Source organism: Danio rerio, chromosome 13 (genome assembly GCF_049306965.1).
Source record: "Danio rerio strain Tuebingen ecotype United States chromosome 13, GRCz12tu, whole genome shotgun sequence".
Classification (NCBI taxonomy): Eukaryota; Metazoa; Chordata; class Actinopteri; order Cypriniformes; family Danionidae; genus Danio; species Danio rerio.
This window is the reverse complement of record NC_133188.1, coordinates 47880001-47905000: the sequence shown is the minus strand read 5'-3', so window position 1 is coordinate 47905000 and position 25000 is coordinate 47880001. Positions and strand designations below refer to the sequence as shown.

Below are 25000 nucleotides of genomic sequence, written 5' to 3'. Positions count from 1 at the left end.
GAGAAGCCCCTTCTGTAGGCCAGTGCTGTTGTGTTGGCATTTCAGTTACTGCAAACTCAGGAATTTCATCATGCTGCATCATTGGTAAAATAATTCCAACAAATGTGTTCAAACTTGTACTCGTAGTTGTGTAAAATAATTAGTGTTTTCGATATATAAAGTTATTTGTTTTGTAAAGCGACGTGGCTTTCAGTTTAGTTTATTACCTCAGATTTAAGCAAATTATTGTGGATGTGACTCAAATGGTGCGAGACACTGAAAACTTTGCCATACTTGAATTTTATTGGTAGATTAAAGTTAGTCTCCGTGTGCACAGACGGAGAGATGGTGAACTGTACTGGAGTCTGCTTGAAAACAGTGGTCAGTGCTCGATTGACGCGGACTTCATGGTTCACTTAAACTGTGAACTCATTCACGCCAAATAAAAAAAAAAAAAAAGTTGTTCAAGCACTGTATAAATACATTAATTCACTCGCTTTTCTAACACACATAGGCCTACTGTAAATCCTGAGCAGCAGATCTTATTTCTAATTTAAATATGTCATTCCAAATCATATTAAAATACAAGTAAATGTTTAGATTTTAAAGATAGAAATTCAATCAATGGTATATAAAATTGTGTTGGCTTACAATGATGCATATACTTAATAATAGTAATTAATCTGTCTGGTTTTTGAACTATGCAGTGTTGTAGCTGCTTAATTATGCTTACTACGCTTCTGTATTTCAATACCGGTTAATATGACGGAACTTGAAGAGACAATTATTTTCTGAGGTGGTACTTACACAAAATAATATATATATATATATATATATATATTTATATATATATATGTCACAGTGTTTTAGAAAGTCAAGTCATATTTAACAGTCTACTGACTTGTTCAACATTTTTTCCGCGTTACGACAGCATTTATACATGCTCAGAATAGCATTCTCTGTGACTATGGGGATACATTGTTTTGTATAAACTGAAAGCAAGCTTGCATTGGCACAAGAGTTTGCAATTTATTAGCTACAAGTGTTTTCAAACTTTCATGGAGTGTGTTTCTTCTTAGTAAACAGCAGTAAATGTTCTCCTTTGCTACATGAAAAAAGGGAAAATCACAAAGCCCGGTATAAAAAAAACACACACCAAATGTTTCGCTAAAGATTGTTCAGAAGGGTCTCAAACCCAGCAGCGTCGTGAGGTTTTCTCATGGGGAAGCCAAAGCAGCTCAAAGTAGAAAATGACAAGTTGATCTGTTTCGCCAAGTGTTCTTAGTCAGCAGAAGCACTGTTGTGCCTGAGGAGAGACTTTCTGCCTTCCTCCTGCAGGCCGGCTGGAGACAAGCTGACCTTGCACTCAGCAAATCACTAAACTGAAGGGCTTTCTGGGCTTTTTTGGAGGTTAGAGTTGTAAAACACTGCATGAGCGCAACAGGTTTCCAGCAAAAAAGAAAAAAAGATTATGACTGCAAAGAAAGCCAACATGCCGATGTTATCTCATGGCAATACATAACTTTTTTATTTTTGGCTAATTTCTTTAGCGCATCAAATGTTTTTCCCCCAATGACGTTGGGTTTGGTGTCTGGCCTCCGTTAAAAAATCGTAAATTTTCATACGACTGAACTCTTAATTCCTACAAATTAGCCACTAAACTGACAAAACATAAAATATTTGTTACCACATGATACCAGACTGAAAATGCTTATAGTCAAATGTTGAATTCATTAATAGTTCATAATCGTTTAAATTTATACACCTTGGTTAATGAAGCAAGGGCGTCATTAAATGTGTAGTTTTGAGGCTCACGCAGCTTATATACAAAGATGTACAGCAAATGTGAGGTAAAAATTAAGCAAGCATATACTGTATGAGTTTATAAAAAGTCTTTCTAAATTATGCTTGGTAGGCATTAGTTTAGTTGTGGCAATGCACCAATTCCATTGTGGATGCCATTATCATTAAAGGGTTAGTTCACATTTAAAAAAAAAAAAAAAAGTTATTTATTTGTTATTTATTACTGAGACATTCATTCATTTTCAGAACACAAATTATGATATTATTATAGTGTTTTGACAATGTTTTTGGTTCCTTTTTTATGGGGTCAAAGAACCCCCGGATGTTAACTAAAATATTTTAATTTGTGTTCAAATATTTTGTTATTTTTCCAAATAAAAGTCTTGGGGGATTGGAAAACATGAGGGCGAGTAATTAATAACATCCTCTTCATTTTTTGGTGAGCTAACCCTTTAATTATATGAAATGGATTAGCATGCCATGTAACAGGTAAATATTCTGTAGCTCATGAATGTAATATGTTTTTAATTTTGTTTTGGATGAAGTGGGCTATTAAATAACACATCATGGACTTTTATGAGTAAACATTTGCCTTTTACACCTGCCATTTTGGGCACCCTTCACTCTCACAAAATCTGACAAAAGATGTTTGCTGCTTGTTTGAACAACTTATTTATAATGAGTTGAAACGAGATGTTATGTGTTTAGTTATTAAAAAAAGGTGAGACGCAACATTAAGTGAGGTTTTCTGGTGCTGTGTAAAATAGAGAAACACCAACAAACATATGTGAAGCAAAAAGTAGTAATTCTGACCTGTCTTCCCCTGAAATGTGTGATGCTTGTGTATGGTCGGAGGGGTCCAGTTTCGCTACATGTAAAAGTGTATGTGACAAATAAAGGCATCATCATCAATTTATTATGTTTATTATGTTTATTTTGGTACTCTTTAGATGAACAATCAATCAGTGAAAGGTAAACCACTTTTAAAAAGTTTGTTCTAGTAGTTTTTTATCGAAGTCTGAGCATTTGTTTCTGTGTTTGAAGTGTTTTTCCTTCTTTGTTGATGTCGGTTTGATGCTTGAGCCACAATATCCCTAGCCACGCCCCTTTTACCATTAGTCTGCTATGAAGGGATGAAGCGTAAAATTAAAGCCCCACCTCTTAATATTCTGTGTCAGTGGGAACACACTGAAATAAAAGTCTCAGCAATTTGACATGATCAATCCCTTATTCCACTGAAGAAGACATGTAACATTATTAAAGTTAGCGATTAATTAATTCATTGATAGTTCATTTAAATGATGATGATCATTGGAATTTGTGGACTTCCCTGGATAAAACCATATGTTCAGATGAGTGTGTTTCTGTGTCCGTGCTGTCTGTGCTATATTGAAGTGTCTTCTGTCACCCTCTTCTCCCAGTTCTCCTTGTTTTGCTGTCAGCGCTATTTATGAGACACAAAACTATATGAATTTCATTATTTTTTGGGGTGGATATGTTAAAAAGCAGCTGGGGAATTATTATAGTGCTACATTTGGCAGGGGTATATCATTATGTTTCCATAAATTTCAAAGCCTAATGATTGTTTTAAAGTGATTATAAATGCAACAGGATATAAATTATGCATGTGTTGTAGGCAGTTACCACACAGATGGAGGCATAAAGACATGAACACATAAAAAATGATTTTCAGAAAGGTGAAAGTGTAATGTTTATTTGTGCATGAAGAAGCTCAAATGTTTTCAGCAGTAATGATAATAATGTGAAGAAATGAGATATATCATAGCAATAAAGGATATTTTAAAATATCTGTGCATAAGATAAAGTTTTGCTAAATGTAAAAGATAAAGCGGGGAAAATAAGTATTGAACACGTCATGTTTTTTCCGGGGAATTATATTTTCTAAAGGAGCTGTTGACATGGAATTTGAACAAGATTTTGTTAAAAACCCAAACAATACAAACATAAAAATAAAGCAAAAAGCATTTAAGAATTTATATAAAAGGCTTTTTTGGTGACGGCAGCTTCAAGACGCCTCTCATAAGGAGAATGAAGTCACATGCATTGCTCAGGTTTGAGTTTTCACAGACAGTGTAAAAATCTTGATGGATCTGTGAGTCTCGGCTATCAAATCTGATCTCTAATTTGTATTCTCTATTGGATTTAAGTCAGGTGATTGGCTGAGTCATTCTACAGCTTATTTTGTTTTTTTTTTCTGTGAAAGGATTTGAGTTTCCTTTGCTGTGTTTTGGATCTTTGTCTTGCTGAAATGTACACTCTGGTTTCATCTTCATCATCCTACTAATGTAAATGTTGGACTGAAGCAGCTAATATTCATTTATACTGAGGAAGGGCAGACGGTTGCTGAAGAACTACTGAGAGATTTCAGCTGCTGTCTACATATCCCTTTCTTCATGTGTTCAATACTTTTTCCCTTTGCCATAACATAAGTTATTGCGCATAACTTCATTTTTAAACTAGTTAGATTTGTTTTCTTTGCATATATGGATTTCTTTGGTTGTTATCAACATCACCTCAGTCAACAGCACCTTTAAAAATATGTTTTCTTTTATTTAATCAGTATGTTTATTGACAATATACATAACAAGAATATCATTACTTTTCTTTAACAATTAGGAAAAGTCAAATAATAATAATAACAATAAAAAAGGAAAGAAAAAAAAACATATACAACCCCCCCCCATCCATACAAGGTATAATTGTCACAAATTTTGTCAAAACATTTCACAAATATGTTTTCTGAGAAAAATGGTGACCACTGTATGTCGCAAAATTACAGTTTTATTGTATTTTTGATCGATAATTGTGACATTTAAACTTGCGCTTTGAAAATGTAAGCATTTCTATCGCAAATAAAATACGTATGATATATTTTTAAATATATTTATTGAAATATTTCAAATATGTCTTAAATGTATTTTTTTAAATATAACATTTAAAAAAAAAATATATATATATATATAAAAAATAAAATAAAAATAAATAAAAATAAATGAACAAAAGAATAAATAAATGTATACATTAAAAAAATTAAAATAATTTATTATCTAATTAATTAATGTATTTGTTTATTTGTTTGTTTATTTATTTATTTATTTTATATATATATATATATATATATATATATATATATATATATATATATATATATATATATATATATATATATACACATCTTAAAACAGGTATAAATGATAATTAACTCCATTTCCATCAGAATATTTTTACCTCTTTTTCTCTCTTGTGTTTGCAGAATCGACAGACAGTTTTGTCCAAACAGATCACCACTAAAGAGCCTGCAAAAGGTGTGTTGATGTCCTACACGCTGACGGAGCTGCGTATTCCTCTGTCATATGAGGTCAGCCTCGCTCCTATAACCAGCTTCGCCACCGGAAACACCGTCACTCGCACCATCCAGTACTCTGAGCGTAAGCCAACCTTATATTGCACCAGTCCTTTAATAAATACATCATACAGCAGACATGATGTCAGCTGTCAGTAGCAGAATGTGTGTGTGTATGTGTGTGTTTATTTTTGTCTGAAGGCGAGACACTGCATGCAAAAACACCTTTTTTATGCACCTGTCAATTTTGAGATTTGTGTTTTTTTTTTTCAGTCTAAAGGCAAGAAAACATCCAAGAAAGCCCTTTAAAATGTCTGTTTTGTTGCACCTTATCAATTTTGTTAAATTACAAAGTGTAATTTTAAAGGCTGTTTTTTTTTTCTCCTGCACTGAGTCATAAATCGTACACACACCAGACTTCACAGTTTTATTCATATTTATATTCTGTTGTTTTTGCCCAGGGATATGTTCATATGTAATTTACTAGAGTATATACCTCATTTTATTCTACTTTTTCTGGCAGTTCATAGTATTTATTTATTAATTTTTTTAAAATAAGAACTAATAAATAAATCTCTTCTGGAAAAAACGGTTGACTCTAAATAGTAAAAATAATAATAATGGGCGACGTGGTGGCGCAGTGGATAGCAAGTTCACCTCACAGCAAGAAGGTCGCTGGGTCATTCCACTGTGGCGACCCCAGATTAATAAAGGGACTAAGACGAAATGAAAATAAAGAATTAATAATAATAATAAGAATAATAATAAAACATCAATAATAATAATAATGACAATAATGATAACATTAACTAAATAATTAGGAATAATAATAATGATAATAATAATAATAATAATAATAAAAGCAATGATAACATTAAGAACAACAACAAAATCAACGATAATAATAATAATAATAATAATAATAATAAAAATTATTATTATTAATTATTATCATTATTATTATTATTATGACAATAATGATAACAACAACAACAATAATAATAATAATAATGACAACAGCTAAAAAATAATGATAATAGTAATAATAATAATAATAGCAATGACAACAACAAAAACAACAATAATTATTATTATCATTATGACAATGATAACAACAGCAGCAATACTAATAATAATAATAATAATAATATAATATTATAATAATAATAGCAATAATAATAATAATAATAATAATAATAATAATAATAATTATTATTATTATTATTATTAATATTATTATTTATATTACTATTATTATACTAATATATCGTTATTATTATTAATAATAATATTAATATTAATATATTTATTATTGATATTATTATTGTATGTATTATTAATAATAATATTGTTCTTCTTCTTCTTCTTCTTCTTCTTCTTCTTAGTAGTAGTAGTAGTAGTAGTAGTAGTAGTAGAATACAATTTAATACAATACAATAATAACACATTTATAATTCATTAAACCTGACCAGAAATGCGTGCAAATGAGCATGTATTAGTTACGTATTAGTATGTGTTAACATTTTTAAAAATATATATTCTGCAACAATATACACAATGCAATACATGTAAAATACATATACATCTAAATATTGCAATGCTTAATGTAATCAATTAACTTGAAAAGTATTTTCATTATTAGTAAATTTATTTTTGCCCCAATGATGAAATGTGCTAATATCTGCCTCATATTTTACTTTCACACAAATCTATTATTATGAATGTACATATATTGCATTGTTTCAGGTCATAAATATAGCAGTCTTGTTAAATTTTGATGTATTATACATGGCCGAGCACAAAGCTTTGCTGGTCGAGCCCAAATTGTTAAATTCCTCATGATTCCCATCAGCAGAGGTCATGCATTTCAGATGTGAGCTTTGGCTTTGTGGATTATGTTAAATTGAGATGTCAAAAGCATGGCAGGCACCGTGTGTTGAGTTTGCTGATGGCAACAGAACAGCAGGAACAGGCCAGAGCTCAGAAACGCTGATAGAATCCAATCCCATTGGACAGTCTTTCAATCTCCAACTCCCAATCTCAGCATTTACTCTTGCCAGACTAAGAAATGGGCAACTTTGAGAACAAATGGACTGCTGGAAGACATTGAACTCCTTTTGCTGAGATGTTAAGGCAAACAATTGAGGTTTAATATTTATATAAAGTATATAATTGTTAAAACGTTTGGTTTGAAAAGAAATTAGCACTACAGTACAATTTTACTCTAGTCTTTTTGGGCTTATAATGGAAAATTATATGTGGACACTGCTTATTTATAAACGCTGCCTACAGTAAATATTTTTTTTTATATAATTTTAAAAAATAATATTATAATAAATGTTTTTAATACTTTTTGAATATACTTTTCATAACAAGAATAAATTATATTTAAAGATAAATTTGCATCCCTGGAATAAATGCATTTTAACCCTCAAGGATACCTCATACAGTACTGCAGTCTTTAATTTTTTACATGACATTTTTTTAAAACAAATGTCTTTTCACTGTCTTTGAAAAAATAAAATTGATCAATTTATGCTTTTTTTTTTTTTTTTTTTTTTACATTTTTTTTCATTTAAATACCTCTAACAGTAGACATCTTAGAATTTTATTTGTAAAGTTGAAATCCAAGTCTATTTGCTGATGTTTCAAATTTAATCTTAACCCCACTCAGCTAAGAGAAAGTTAACTTTTTTTTTGTATAATTCAATTTTCTGTCATATGTAATTTTTATTTTTCTGCAAAAATTTCAGTGCAGTCAGTTCAGACTATCCAAAACCTATAAATGTGGGGACTTATCAAAACATCCTCTATTTGACTGTAGGGCTGTTTGTGTGTGTTAGTGTGAGTGTTTGGCACATTGAGCATGCTGCATAGACTCAGACCCTTATTTAGGTATATGACTGATTGGCATTGTGTTGAAGTTATTTTTGTTGGACAAATTCAATAAATTGCTTTAGTATATACCTTTCATTTCTTATAGGTGCCCATTTATTGGCAAAGGGGAAGATTAAGAAGTTTTTTTTTACATTGTTGAATCAAGTCTCGTTTTTTGTTTGTGTCCACGTGGCTAACTTAAAAAGTAACCAAGTCTTGAACTTAAATTTTGCCCAAAAATGTCCTTAGGGAGCTTAACATATATTTACATAATTGAAATTTAAAAATGTTATCAAAATAATAGTTTTTTGTGTATATTTCTGATTAAATAAATTCACACTGCATATAAACTCAACGGCCACTTTATTAGGTAAACCCTGTCCAACTGCTCGTTAACAGTCCTTTCTAATCGGCTAATCAAATGGCAGCAACTCAATGGATTTGGGCATGTAGACATCGTCAAACCGAGCATCAGAATGGGGAAAGAGTGTGATTTAAGTGACTTTGTACGTGGCATGGTTGTTAATACCAGACGAGGTGTTCTGAGTTTTTCCGAAACTGCTGATCTACTGGGATTTTCCTGCACAACCATCTCTAGGTCTTACTTGTTGATGCCAGAGATCAAAGGAGAATGGCTAGAATGGTTCCAGCTGATAGAAAGGCAACAGTAACTCAAATAACCATTTGTTACAACCGCAGTATGCAGAAGAGCATCTCTGCACGCAAAACACATCCAACGTTAAGGCAGATGGGCTACAGCAGCAGAAGACCACACCAGGTGCCACTCCTGTCAGCTAAGAAGAGGAAACTGATGCTACAATTCGCAAAGGCTCACCAAAATTGGACAACAGACAAGATTGGAAAAACGTTGCCTGGTCTGATGATTCTTGAATTCTGCTGCAACATTTGGATAGTAGGGTCAGATTTTGGCATCAACAACATGAAAGCATGGTGGTGTAATGGTGTTGGGGATATTTTCTTGGCATACTATGGGCCCATTAGTACCAATTGAGCATCGTGTCAACGCCACAGCCTACCTAAGTATTGTTGATGACCATGTCCATCTCTTTATGACCACAGTGTACCCATCTTCTGGTGGCTACTTTCAGCAGGGCTACATCCAGCAGGATAACGCACCATGTCATGTACTGCAAATCATCTCAGACTAGTTTCTTAAACATGACGATGACAATGACACTGTACTCAAACGGCCTCCACAATCACCATATCTCGATCCAATAGAGCACCTTTGGGATGTAGTGCATCAACTGTGTGAATATGGACCAAAATGACCCAGTAATATTTCCAGTACCTTGTTAAATCTGTCATGAAGGATTAAGGCAGTTCTGAAAGCAAAAGAGGGTCCAACTCGGTACTATTTAGGTGTACCTAATAAAGTGGCATATATATATATATATATATATATATATATATATATATATATATATATATATATATATATATATATATATATATATATATATATATATATATATATATATACTCTAGGATACCTTTTTCAAAAATATAGAAAATAGAAAAGCTTATATTTTCAGATTGTTGACTTGCATTTTAAAAATACATTAGCACTGTTAAAAGGCTAGAAAAAGTCCATGTTTAATATTAGTATTTCATAGTATAATTTGTTGTTGTTGTCTTAAAGCATGGGTCTCAAACTCAATTCCTGGAGGGCCGCAGCTCTGCACAGTTTTGCTCCAACACTAATCAAATACAGCTGATCAAACTAATTAAGGTGTTCAAAAGAGTCATGAACACATCAACTAGTTGGATCTGCTGTGTTTAATCAGGGTTGGAGCAAAACTGTGCAGAGCTGCGGCCCTCCAGGAATTCAGATTGAGACCTGTGTCTTAAAGGGATAGTTCACCCAGAAAAATGAAAAAATCTGTCATCATTTGCTCACCCTTTATGAGTTTCAAAATTTTATGAGTTTCTTTCTCCTGCTGAATACAAAAGAATTTGAAAAGTGCTACAAACATGTAACCATTAACTTAGCATTTAATCACATTTGTGTTTCCTACTACAGACGTCAGTGGTTACCAGATTTTAGCATTCTTCACAATATCTTCTTTTGCATTCAGCAGAAAAAGAAACTTGTTAAAGAATTGAACGACCTGAGGGTGAGTAAATAATGAGTACATTTTCATTTTAAGCATGAACTACTCCTTTAAGTGTAATGTATAATAATAAAGGCGTCTATTTTACCTGATTTCTGTTCTCTTTCAGCCTACACTTACCCAAGACCTTCAGGTAAGACAGTCCTGTGCTTTTTCTTTTTACTTATTCATGTTGTCGTTCTCTCTCTCTCCTCTAAACCGTCCTCGCCATGTCTTTTAGTTCTTCCATATTAAATTCAACACAGTTCTCCTGGCAGCAGTATCGCATAGCTTTGCCAACGAGGTGCAAAAAACAAAAAGAAAAGTCACATAAATTAAAACAGACTGGAGATCAGCCGAGTAAATTGAAGAGCTGCGTGCTTGCGGAGGGCAGAGAAGAGGGATTTCAAACCACAACGCGGAAATCCTGCATTCTCCTCCGTTCACTCGCTCTGCTCCTCACACACTTGCAAAACGAGTTAATCAGCCATTTAAAGTGTGAATGGAGACGTTCAGGGTGACTAACTGCAGCGTTCTGTGTTCTGCGTTTGTTAAATGAGGCTAATCGCTGTGAACGCTGCAATATGCTGAGAGTACTCCAGAGGAACCTGTCGAGAGGCTTCCTTACATTAAACACGCCTGAGGAACCATGCTGAGATCTCCTCATCAGATATACACGACTGAAACAGACTTTAAGCAAACACTTCAATGCAGGTGCGAACGCTTAGCTAAGCATAAGAGACTCAAGCTATTTATAACATGATGACGATGTAGCCAATATCACAGCCATGATAAAGCCACAACCATAACACTCTTCAGCCAAAGACTCACTGAAGCTTAGCAGGGCTGAGCCTGGTCTTTACCTGAAGGGTAGACCACATGAAAAAAAAGCAAGGTTGCTGTTGGATGTGGTGTTAGTGAGGCCAGCAGGAGGTACTCAACCTGTAGTCTTTGTGAGTCCTAATGTCCCAGTATAGTGAAGGGGACGCTACACTGTCAGTGAACGCTGTCTTTCAGATGAGATGTTAAACCGAGATCCTGACTCTCGTAAAGAGTAGTGGTATAACTCCGGTGTCCATTTTCCCTCTATTTGACCCTTACCGATCATGGCCCCCCAATCATCACCATTCAAAAAAATTGGCTCTATCACTATCTCTCCACTCCAGCTATAGAACTGAACTGAACTTAAACTCTGAAAACTGAACTACACTGTTTCAATTTACTATGATATTATATGTAAAGCTGCTTTGACACAATCTGCATTGTAAAAGCGCTATACAAATAAAGATGAATTAAATTAAATTAAATTAAATTAAATTAAATTAAATTAAATTAAATTAAATTAAATTAAATTGAATTGAATTGAATTGAATTGAATTGAATTGAATTGAGTTTAATTTAATTTAATTTAATTTAATTTAATTTAATTTAATTTAATTTAATTTAATTTAATTTAATTTAATTTAATTTAATTTAATTTAATTTAATTTAATTTAATTTAATTTAATTTAATTGAACTATAGCTGGTGTGTAGTTAGCGCACTGGCACTATTGTCCTGTGGCTGCTGTCACATCATCCAAGTGAAGCTTATGTTTCTGTGTGTGTGTTATAGATCAAGTGTGCGGGTTTGAGGATATTAGGATATGTGGATTCACTCAAGACCGTGGTGACATTTTTGACTGGACCAGGCAGAACCATCTCACGCAGAACCCTAAACGCTCAGTCAATACAGGGCCCGATATGGACAGGAGTGGGACGAAAGAAGGTGAAAGTATACACAAATGCATCCTCATCCATTCACACACTCCAGAGTTAAAGCAATATTTTATTTCTTTCTACTTACTATTAATGATGAATTATATACAGTCATATTGAGGTACATAGCTCTGCTGAAAAATCCAGCTAAAACCAGCCTAGGCTGGTTGGCTGATTTTAGCTGGTTGACCAGCCTGGTTTTAGAGGGGTTTTGACCATTTCCAGCCTGGTCTTAGCTGGTCAGGCTGGAAAATGACCAGCTAAATCCAGCTAAAACCAGCTTGATCAGCCTGGTTTAAGCTGGACATAGCTGATTCTGGCTGGGCTCCCAGCCTGACCAGCTAAGACAAGGCTGGGAATGGCTGGAAAACAGCCTGGAAATGGCCAAACCCCTCCAAAACTAGCCTGGTCGACCAGCATAAACCAGCCAACCAGCCTAGGCTGATTTAAGCTGTTTTTTTTTTTTTTTGTAGGGAGCTGATTTCTTACACTAAGTAAACTAGTGTCACCCAACTGATACACTATAACATGGGGTAAACTACATGTATACAACATGAAATTTTGGTTACTAGCATGTTCTCCAGTCTAAAGGTCGGGATGACAGAAGCGACAGTAAAATGACTCAAGTTTGGCTGCACTCATTGTCCAGCCTCACGCATCGCCAGCCCACGGTTGATGACATGATCCACTACAGTTTTTTCCAACTTCTGCCAAAACAATGTCTCCTTTTTTCAAAACTCTACACACAATTCTCAAAACTGCACACACAAAATGCCAAATGTCTTACATCTACTTCAAAATGTAACATTGCATTTAAAAATTGCATCAAACGGCAAGCACTTCTTTCAAAATAGTAAATGTTTGAATAAATCATATAAACACTGTTGCTCTAAATCTATAGCTCTTTGCTCTGTAGGCCTATATCTACATTTTAATCCAATGTTTTACAGTGGCAGTAAACTGCTGAGAGGAGTAACAGGTACACTAAACACCACGGACATGAAAAAACTGAAAATATTTATTAGGCGAAACATCATGGTTGTCTGCAACATAAAAAAAAACATAAACATACTGTATATAAAAATGTAAAAAAAATAGGACATATCTAAAGCAAAAGTATATACAGTACTTTAAAACAGTGGTTCTTACACTTAATTCACCAAGTACCACCTCAGAAAAAATTGTCTCTCAAAGTACCACCATAATGACTGGTATTGAAATACATAGTAGGCCCAATTAAGCGGCTACAGCTTACTACAAAACTACAGATTATTTCTTATTATTATAAATATTTATTATTGTCAGCCACATTAAACATAATAAATAGTTTGAACAATAACACACAGGTAAAAAAGGTAAATAAAACGTCAACGTTTAAATTAAAATGTGATTTAAAAAGTGAATTAATAATGGCACTGTTCTGAAAAAGTTCAAAGAAAACTGCTGTACTTAAATGTAAAGTATTATAAAGTAGCCTATTCATTTAAACCTGCAAATGTTTCTTAGACCTCATAAGTAAAGGTTATACCATATGTCATAATATTCATATATAACACTGTTTGATACATTTTGAAATATGTTGCATGTGTATTCATTGCCTGGAAAAGCGGCATGTGGCCATAGGGTTGGTCATCACACACTTTACAGTGCGTTTAGAAGAATTCATATATATATATATATATATATATATATATATATATATATATATATATATATATAAAAATATATATATTTATTTATTTTTTTTAATTTAGGATTTAGAAAAGGACAAAATGGGATAGGTACAAAACTACAAATTGTGGATGGGTGGAAAACCATTTTTTTTTTTTTTGACCAGAGCAGCCCAGTGTCCCCTCACCTTTGACCTATACTAGACTAAACAGTGAACAGTGCAAAACAGTGCAATTAAAAATTGAGTTCAAGGCTGAGAAATAGATTCTGTAAATAAAGAGCTAAGAAGTTCCTTTTTGGATTTTGTACATCTTTATAAATCTGAAGAGAAACATTTCCGCATTTTGTGTGTGTGTGTGTGTGTGTGTGTGTGTGTGTGTGTGTGTGTGTGTGTGTGTGTGTGTGTGTGTGTGTGTGTGTGTGTGTGTGTGTGTGTGTGTGTGTGTGTGTGTGTGTGTGTGTGTGTGTGTGTGTGTGTGTGTGTGTGTGTGTGTGTGTGTGTGTGTGTGTGTGTGTGTGTGTGTGTGTGTGTGTGTGTGTGTGAATGAGAGGGATAGTTCACCCAAAATCACACACCTTTCATTGTTTCAGTTGCTTTCCTAGTTGAGTTTCTTTCTTCTGTTGAGCACAAAGGTAGATAAGAGAAGGATGTTGGAATACCCACTGACGTCGGTAGTATTTTTTGTTCCTACTATTGATATCAATCGTTGCTTTTTTTAAAAAACCCTCTGCAGAATATATGGTTTTGTGTTCAACATAAGAAAGAAACTCAACTAGGCTTAAAACAATGAAGGATGTGCGATTTTGGATGAACTATCCCTTATGAACTATCCCATAAATGTTTAGAACCATTTGAGTGTGAGGAAATGTTCATGCTTGGGTGAATGATCCCTTTAACATATGTTCTTTGTACTTTTCTTCTACTATAAAGGCTATTACATGTACATTGAGACGTCTCGTCCACGTCAGCCTGGGGATCGAGCTCGTCTTCTCTCTCCGCTCTACAATGTAACAGCTGCCCGCGGACCAACAGGGACCACCAGAACCCCCTACTGCGTTTCCTTCTTCTACCACATGAATGGGAAACATATCGGTGAGTCTTTAACCCTATACTCAAGTCATACCAAAAAAGATTGTACCTCTTAATTTGCATTAATAGTTTTGGGTACATTGTTAGATTTAACATACAGTAGGCAAAATAAGTATTGAACACGTTATGTTTTTTCCTGGGATTATTATTTCCAAAGGAGCTTTTGACATGAAATTAAACCAGATTTTGGTAAACCCCAAGAAATAAAAACAAAACAAAACAAATTTGAGTTAGTATGAGTTATGCGTGATAACAATGGAACGACACGAGGAGAATGTACTGAATTACGAAAGTATATTAATTACTTTATATAAAATGCTTTATTGGTGATGGCAGCTTAAAGATGCTTCTTATATGAAGAACAAAGCCTCATGAATTGTTCAGGAGTTCAGGAGTTTTTCACAGACTTCAACAGAGTGTAAAAATCTTGATGGTTCTGTGGGTCTCGTCTATCAAATCTGAGCTTTAATTTGTATTCTCAATTGGATTCAAGTCAGGTGATTGGCTGGGCCATTCTACAGCTTGATTTTCTTTCTCTGAAAGAATTTGAGAGTGTCCATGGCTGTTTTTTTAGATCATTTTCTTGATTAAATGTTCATTCTGGTTTCATCTTCATCATCCTGCTAATGTAGATGGACTGAAGCAGCTAATATTAATTTACAGGAAGCGCAGAGGGTTTCGGAAGAACTACTGAGAGATTTCAGCTGCTGTCTGGGCCTTCACTGCCTTTCTGCACCTCCCTTTCTTCATGTGTTCAATACCTTTACCCTGCTTCATTTCATTTTATTAAGCATAACTTAATTTGTAAACTAATTAGATTTGTTTTCTTTGTATATATGGATTTCTTTGGTTTTTACCAACATCTTGGGAAATTTCAAGTCAACTGCACCGTTATGAATATGTTTTCTGAGAAAAATGATGACGTGTTCAGTACTTATTTTTCCCGCTGTTGCTCTCGTAATCAAAGGGCATTTATTTTGTGCTTGCCCTATAAATGTTCTATTGACTTTCAAAGTGCTATTGGACGATTCAATTGCAGGGCTCAAAACTGCAATCGTTTTGACCATTTTTTCAAGCCCGGACTTGCATTCAACCATTTACCTAAAACTGTTCTTTTGAAAAATCATCTTTATTTTGAATAAGTTGAATGTCAGTAAGACCCAATCCCAATTCTACCTCATAGCCCTTCGCCTTACCCTCGTTTTGCACATTCGCGTGAAGGGATAGGGGTGTCACAATTCTCTTTAGCGTGAAGACGTAGGGCTAAGAGGAAGGTCTAGACACCCCTTGAAACTGAGATTTTTCTGGATCACACTCGATACCAAGGGGTAACAAAAATTTCCCAGAATACAGCAGCTACAGTGGGAATATGGCTACACATGGAAGTCAGGAGATGCACAAATTTTATTTTATTTTTGTCAGGAATTTATTATTACGAATTTTTACAACAAACAAGCACATGTTTTAATACATTCATAACCGTGTTCTTGTTTTATCGTCATGCTTTAAAAAAGCGCTAAAATAAAAACTGCTAAATTTTGCTATCTATAATCCATAATCAAAACTCCTGTATAGTAGTCCCACAACATTCTGACCCTCGATGTCACTCGAATCCCCTGTCAGAAAAGTCTAGGGCTGGGTATGACCTTTTCACAGTGTCCTTTTTTGTGTGTTTACATAGATGAATACGGCCACAATGTAAATGCACAGTACAATTATGACCTTATTGTCAAATTATATCGTTATGATAACATGATATATGCCTTTAGTGATTTGCTGAAGGTAAATACCAAAAAAATAACACAACTGGAATAATACAACAATCGTGATCGTTGATCTCATATAAAGCAAGAGATCTCGATGACAAATGATGACGTGTGCAGGCACTGTAGTGCTGTCTCAATTTTTAGGGGTACAAGCCCTTCCCCTTCACACTCTGTTTCAAGGGCCAAGGGTAAGGGGTAGGGTACAAAAATAGAATTTGGATTGGGACTAAATTATCTCTACGTTTTCATTTTTTGGGTGAGCTATCACACAAAAGTCAGTGTTTGAAATCTTCCTGCTTTGTTCACATGATGTTTTCCCTGTTGTATTCATTGAGAATTGATGGAATAGTGAAACTCGGCTTCTACATGACAAGTTGGAGGCATGATGATGTCTCCCTGCCAAAATAAATGTGTTTTCTCGTACACGTCTTTATACCGAAGCTTCTCACTGAAGTTTGGTTGCTCTGAAAGCATTCTGTTGTGCTGGAGCATTGGGCTGAATCTGTCAGGGAAAGTACAATGCTTTATGAGTTGCGTTCACTAGAAGGTCAAAGACAGTGAAGGACACAGACAGTCAGTCAGAGAGAGAGAGAAAGAGAGAGAGAGGTGATGTCATCCACACATCCATTACTTATTTATCAGGACTGTTAAAACATTAAGGTTTGTTTCAAAGTGACATCTGTCTATTCTCTCTCTTGTGCTTGTGTGTGTTTTCTTGGCACATTTACGTCATTCAAGCATGATTAAGTGTCAAAGTGTTGTAATTTTAAGAGAGAGTACAAAAGTGCACACAAACATTAAGTATGTTAAGTATATTATAAGTCATAACTGGAAAGGTTTAGGGTTAGTAAAGAGTAGATAAGAAAGAAATTAATACTTTTGTTGATCAATGCAGTGAAGATTAAATTGATCAAATGATCCTTCAAAAATAACCTGTTACATTAAAAAGAGTAACTGTTTTCATTATTGATATTATTAATAAACATTCCGTGTGCAGCAAATCAGCATTTTAAAAAGATTTGAGAAGGATCATGTGAAACTGAAGGCTAAAGTAATGATGTTAAAATCTTAGAGGAATTAACTGTAATTTGAAAATGTTTTTTTTTATGATATATTGAAATAGCAAATGAGCTGTTAACAGATATACTTACCTGATACTTACCTGTTGTGATGGTATGAGTCATTCCATACTAGTCCCCCTGCTATAAAAAAGGGCAGGGTGAGCACAGTATGGTGTGGAGTGTAGGAGCAAGTTTGAGTAGGGTGGAGCAGTAAATTGAGTAATAGTATTTCTGTATTTGTAGAAAGTAACGTTAGACAAGTGCTACTGATCTTGCATTTCATTTGTATTTTGCTGGATATTATTTTAGGGGGATTTATTTTTTCACTGAGCACTCTAAATAAATACCCTCTGCACCACAGTGCTAATTCCACTTCACCATTTTTGAAGATTTTTGAGGTTTGAGACCTAACAGAAAATTGTCTCTAACGCCTGTTCCCTTTAAGAGTCAGTTGCGCCGCGCCATGGTGCATTTGCTATTTACATGGCGGACTTTGTAAGTGCAGCGCGGGGATAAAGAATAAGCCTCCTCCATTCGGCCTTTACTTTCACTTTCCCTTTTTCTCTTTTGTGGATAAGGCAATGGTGTTTTATGCGCTCCGCTGAAGATATCCATTAGCCTACATAATTAATTTTGTTTGTTAAGCACAAAGATTTGTTTCAAAACTATTTCTGAATTCAGTTCTAATTTTCAACAAACAAATACATGAACAATAATAACGAAGTTATATCAATCACACGTCCTGCCCCATATGGTCCACAACCCGACAAGTGGACTTATAATACTTTATATAGATGGATATTTATACAAAAGCAAATTGTCATGAATAAACTGAAAAAAGCCCCCCAAGATGAAGAAGGCATGAAGGCGATGGTTTTTATATTTATGTTAAAAGTAATATATTTTGTAATATTTTAATCCTTTAATAATTTTATATTTGTTAAGGTATTTGTGTGTTGTTGTACATCATGTGTGTTTTAAGCAATGTGTGAACAAGGCGCACAACTAACGTGCTCTGCGCTGGACTTTAGACCTGCTCTCAGCTGGTCTATTGTGAAGTCTGTTTTAGTTCCTCAAAATAGCAATGCTTCAACAATGCGCCTTAGCACACCTCTTTTCTCAACTGGAACACCCATGAGTCCATAAAGTGGCGCAAACGAATTTGCTATTTAAACAACGTGCCGCAAATCAGTAAAATTATGCTTGCGCTGGTCTAAAATATGGCAACACATCAGGCAAACGCATCTTGCTCCTTATTGTGCCGGGTGTATGATAGGGCCCTAATGCTGCGTTCACACCAGATGCGAATGAAGCGTTGAGCGCAAGTGATTTACATGTAAAGTCAATGCAAAGACAAGAATACACATTCTGCAGGGTGATTCACGTTAATGAAGTAGCGTGAATGATGCGATTCAGGTGAATGAAGCACTTTGAGTTGAGTGTTTTGCACGTTTGACGTGCTTATGCTCGTATCGCACATTGCGCTAATCACTTGAGTTGAAAAAGTCTGAACTTCAGCAGACATTTGCTTTTGTAGGGGAGTGATTATGACGTAGTAACTGTTGTTAGTGTCCTGAGGTGGAAATCCTCTTGCCGACACCAACAGCTCATCAAACTTAGTTTAAAGCACAACTGAAAATTCATTGTTGAAGGTATAGTTTCTGGAGTAGTTGATGAACTACTCAGACAAGGCGCCAAACAAATATACTGTGTTTTTTAGCCTTCCTAGGGTACATTAAGCACAGCTACTCTCTCAATAAAATTCAAGTTAGCCGTTTAGCAGCGAAGCTTCAGTCAATCTGTCTATATTGTAAAGTGAATTTGACGCATGATAAAGCTAGTAAACTCAAAATGTTCATGAGTTTATTTACGCATGATTTGTTTGCGTCTGCCATGTCTAGTGTGAACACAGCATAAGTGGCCGATCATAGCGAACGAGGTTTATGCGATGAGAGGCGGAGACTTTTGAAGATGAAGGAGAGAGACTTGTGGTTGCTGTTTTGGGTTATCCAGAGCTTTATGACTTCGCAAATCTTGAATATCACAATATTATCAATTATTAAAAGTATATTAATACCAACAGCAACACTCTAGAACACTACCCAGCTGATCCAGTCGTTGCCTAACGACTTAAAAAAAGCACCGGGCTCTTTTTTTTTTCTTGTCAACAAAAAAGGCAGTGAGGTGCACCTTGCATTTTTGGAACATAAATGCGTTTGGTGTGATCGGCCCCTAAGGCTGCATCCGAAATCTAATACTTCCATACTATATAGTACGCTAAAAACAGTATGCCAGCCGAGTATGTAGAAAAACTGTATGCGAGAAGTATCCAGATGACCTACTACTTTAGGTAAGATTCTGAAGTGTCCAAGTTCCATTTATACAACTGACGTTCATACTGTATAGAACATACTTTTCAGATGAGTTGTAAATTCACATTCAGATGCACTGAATGCAGTCTACATTTAGTAGTGTTTACCTTTCTGTGTAATATTCATAGATAAGAATATTTCTCTTGCCTCATCTATCATCTTGGTCTTGGATGGATATTTTGTTTATCACAATGCATTATGGGATTGTCTTTTATGTTAGGGGAACATGTGACCCTACCCTTGGGGTCTTTCACATATGACACATTCTAGCATTCATCTGTACTACATTTTCATTGTTATATCTTTTATGGTCTACTGTGAGAGGGCATCTGTGACGGTAGCCACTTTTTTAAGATACCATGTCACGTTCAATTATATTCAGCTTTTCACAAAATGTGCCTTGAGATGTTGTGGTTGATGTTGTGAAGCTGCTTTCATTACAAGAACATGCGAACAGGTACTTAAGACTCGACCAAAACAAATTAAGTCAAGTAAAAGTACCTGTGCAGATAGTACCAAAACAGCTTTATAGAGATGAGCAGGCGATCATAGAAATCAGGTACAAACTTTCAGCTTTGTGAATCTAGTTGAATACATCAGGCACATTCTCCACTTCAGAAATCTGGTTTAGTTCTGGTTAGATGATTCAATTCAGTTCAGAATCATTGTTGAAGGGTGTGATTCACTAGAGTTCAGCTCTACTTACCCAAACTAAGCAAACCAAAGCAGACAGTGGCAAAAGCCCAAAACTCCACCAGTTGATGGAATTGGAGATATTACTGTACTGTAAATGTGTAAAGCATCGCAAGCAATGTATCAACATTTAAAATGAACACAATATGAAGAATTTTCCCTTTTTTTTTACTTTAAAGAAGAGAGAGGAGAACAAAACATCACTGCTTGAAATGTTTTGCAGTTTGTTTGTTTTTTTGGAATCGATGAAAGAGCACCTATTTTGCATTGAAAAGTTCATATTTTGCAAGCATAGTCCTTCAAGCAAACTTTCGATAGCAGGCCTGAAATTTTTTTTTTTTTTTAAATAAATTATTATTTAATTTTATTTAATTATTTAATTACATTTTTTATTTATTCAGTCAGTACATTTCTTTTGTTTTAATTCATTATTATTAGTATTATTATTTGATTTTATGATTAATTTATTTTTACTTACTTTATTTTATCATTTATTTATGTATTTATTGATAGTTAATTTAATAAATAGTTAATTTCTATTTTAATTGAATTAATTTTACCTCAATTTTACATTTATTTTTATAATTTATTTGTATTTTTATTTGTTTGTTTACTTAGTTAAAATTCTATTTGTAATTTAATTTAGTCATTAATGGCTTTTTTTGAAGTGGTTCAAAGATCTGTGACAATTATTGAAGCACCTGTTATCTAACACACACACACACACACACACACACACACACACACACACACACACACACACACACACACACACACACTAACACACACACAGAGAAAAGAAAAGTTTTAGGGGTTGTTTTTGTTTTTATTTAATTATAATTGTTTTACTTTTATTTAATAATTAAATAAATTTTTTTATTTATTTATTTAATCCATATTTTTTTTTTGTTTTTATTCAATACAATTAGTATTATTATTTGATGTTATGATTTATTTATTTTAATTTTACTTTATTTTGTACTTTATTTATTTTTATTTTTTGTTTAAATTTTGAATTTAATTTAGTTTTATTTTAAATTTATTTTAGAATTTTTATATTTATTTATTTGTTCAATTTCTTACAGTTTTTAATTTAATTTAATTTTAAATGTATTTTATAATTTACTTATGCATTTATTCAAATAGTTAAGTTCTATATTAATTTACTTAATTTTAACTTAATTGTACATTTATTTTTTATAATTTATTTTTATTTTTATTTGATTGTTTAATTAGTTAAAATTCTTTTTTTTAATTTAATTTCATTTTTATTTAGTCATTAATGGCTGTTTTTGAAGTGGTTCAAAGATCTCTGACTATCATTGAACCAACTCTTATCTAACACACACACAAAAATACTTGCATGCATGCTTTAATTGGCCATTAATGTATGGAGTTAATCAGAAAAGTCCTTCAAGCAAACTTTCGACAGCAGGCCCAAAGTTTTTGGGTTGTTTTTGTTTTCTCATTTTTCAGCCTGACAAAGAAAGCAACCGAACTTCCGCTTTTCCCTTGGCTTTTTATCTGCACTCTCTTCAGACTTTATCAGCCCATTAATGCCTCATAAATTGCTCTCTCTCTCTCTCTCTCTCTCTCTCTCTCTCTCTCTCTCTCTCTCTCTCTCTCTTTCTCTCTCTCTCTTTCTTCTCTTTACCTGTGCGCCTTGGCTGTCGCTCTCCTTTTCTAATGAGACGAGCCCGTCTAATTATTTGCCAGTTGCCACTCATGACACGGGCTCGCAGTGGGGGGCGGATGGTGAACACACACATACACACTGATGTAAATCTCCAGTTTCAGCACATTCCACACACACACACACGCTTCAATCTGTTCTGCTTTCCGAAGGCATTTTGGATTCCCTGCTGCAGGCCTGCGCTGTATATTTCAAAGGCTATGTTTTATTAATTCCATTGCTATTTAGGAGTCGGGGAGGACAGCAGGTCCTTAATGAAAATTAAAATTGAAAGGCGAACGGCATTAATCATGATCAGAATCACCCTAGGGTGCACACGCACATAAGCTCATACTCAATCTGTCTGCTGAAGCTGGTCCAGACCGTCATGTTTGCTTGTGTTCTGCTTTGAAATGAGAGATGCTGGTTTAAAGTGGTAGTATTTGGACAGGAGGAACTACTGTGCTTACTGGGACCTCAGACTTGACAAAATGATTAAATGCTGTGGCCAGATGGGATTTAGATGAGCTAGGAGGAATGATGGTGGAGCTGGGATTGTCTATGTAGATCTTTGTTCAATACAGCTGCTAAACAATATTTAGGATAAACATGGCACATGTGTCACTAAGTGTTTTTCATTCTTTTATATTCCTTTTGGCTTAGTCTTTTTATTAATCTGGGGTCGCCACAGCGTCAACTTATCCAACTTATCCAGCATGTTTTACACAGCCGATGCCCTTCCAGCTCCAATTGACCTATACCACGTTTTTGGACTTGTGGGTGAAACCGGAGCACCCGGTGGAAACCCACATGAACACAGAGTAATATTTATTTATTTAGTTTGTTAGTTAATTTGCTTAATTTATATATTTTTTTACATTTTTTAAAATAATTTATTTAATTATTTATTTGTTAAGTTAGTTTATTTATTTATTTATTCAAATAGTTAAAAATAATTTTGTATTTTAAATTTATTTCATAATTTATTAATTGTTTTTTAATATTTACATATTTGTTTATATATTTAGTTTAACATTTTTGTTATTTAATTTTATTTAAAATGTATTATTATTTTTTCAATTAGCTTGTTTTGTGTTTATTCATTATTATTAGTAGTATTATTATTTGATGTTGTTTTGTTTATTTCCTTTTACATAATTTAATTTATAATTTATTTAACTGTATTTGCTCGTTTGTTTTTATTTATTTATTTATTTAGTTTAAATTTTCAATTTTATATATATTTTTAAATGCATTTTTATAATTTATTTAGTTATTTATTTGATTAACTATTTTTTGATTACATTGTATTTAAAATGTATTTTTATAATTTTATTCATGTATTTATTTAAATAGTTAACATTTTTATTTTATTATAACTGTATTTTTATGATTTATTTATTTTTATTCATTTGTTTTTATTCGTTTATTTACTTAGTTTAAATGTTTTAAATTTTTCATTTTGTTGAATTTTATTTTAAATGTATTTATTTATTCAATTAGTTTGTTTGTTTTTTTGTTTTTTATTATTGTTATAAGTTTTATTATTTGATGTTGTTTTACTTGATAAAATTTTACTTCATTTATTTGATAATTTATTTATTTGTATTTATTTGTTTGTATTTATCTAGTTTAAATGTTTAATTGATTTTCATTTAATTTTAAATTAATTTATTTGTTCAATTAGTTAAAATTTTTAATTAAATGTATTTATTTTAAATTAATTGTATATAATTTATTTATTTATTTATTCATTTTTGTATTTATTCAAATAGTTATTTTTTATTTTAATTTAATGTAATTTTTTATTTTAAAATTATTATTTAAATGTATTTATTTGTTTTTATTTGTTTATTTATTTAACTTTTTTATTTAATTTGATTTTGTTTAAAATCTGTTTATTTATTTAATCAGTAAGTTTGTTTTCTTTTTGTTCATTATATATTATAGGTTTATTATTTGATATTATGTTTTATTTAATATAATTTGACTTAAAATGTATTTTTTAGTATATTCGTTTGTATTTATTTATTCTTTAGCTTAAATTTTGAATCATTTTTTTTATTTAATTGTAAATGTATTGGTGGCCCAGTGGGTAGCACATTCACTTCACAGCAAGAAGATCACTGGTTCGAGCCTCGGCTGGCTCAGTTGCAATTTTTGTGTGGAGTATGCATGTTCTCCCCGTGTTGGCGTGGGTTTCCTCCGGGTGCTCCGGTTTCCTCCTACAATTCGAAAGACATGTTATAGGTGAATTGGGTGAGCTAAAATTGGTTGTAGTGTATGTGTGTGAATGAGTGTGTGTGGATGTTTTCCAGAGATGGGTTGCAGCTAGAAGGGCATTCGCTGAGTAAAACGTACTGGATAAGTTAGCGGTTCATTCTGCCGTGTCGACCCCAGATTAAAAAAGGGACTAAGCTAAAAAGAAGATGTTTTTTTATATAAATTTTTTAATTAAATAGAATTTTATTAATTAATTTATTTAAATTTTCTGTTCTCAATTTGTGTAGTTTTAAAAAGTATAGTAAACGTTCTTACTGTTCTGCTCTAGTCTGGATGTTGGTGTGATTCTGCTGATTACTGTGTTCTGTAATCTGCTAATCATTGGCCTGTGCATTGGCATGTGGGCGTCACTGTGGGCGCAGATGCTCATCTGAGAGGGCGGCACAGCTGGCTCTGCTCTCATTACATCAGATGCCCTGCTGAGAGACACACGTCCCCAATAACAGTCTGAAAACTGCGCTGGCCGTTAATCACAACCTCATTAGCAGGATGAGACTTT

The 25000-nt window shown here is 33.3% G+C and overlaps 1 protein-coding gene across 3 annotated transcripts in view; it reads left to right on the top strand.

The window, feature by feature from the left end:
- mdga1 (MAM domain containing glycosylphosphatidylinositol anchor 1) overlaps positions 1-25000 on the top strand; it is a 406307-nt gene that overhangs the window by 317966 nt on the left and 63341 nt on the right. For all 3 annotated transcript variants that reach the window (XM_073920291.1, XM_073920290.1, XM_073920292.1), the window contains exons 12-15: positions 5057-5231; positions 10268-10291; positions 11751-11903; positions 14496-14657. In XM_073920291.1, coding sequence (XP_073776392.1) covers positions 5057-5231; positions 10268-10291; positions 11751-11903; positions 14496-14657 — 514 coding nt within the window. The remainder of the gene's footprint in view (positions 1-5056; positions 5232-10267; positions 10292-11750; positions 11904-14495; positions 14658-25000) is intronic.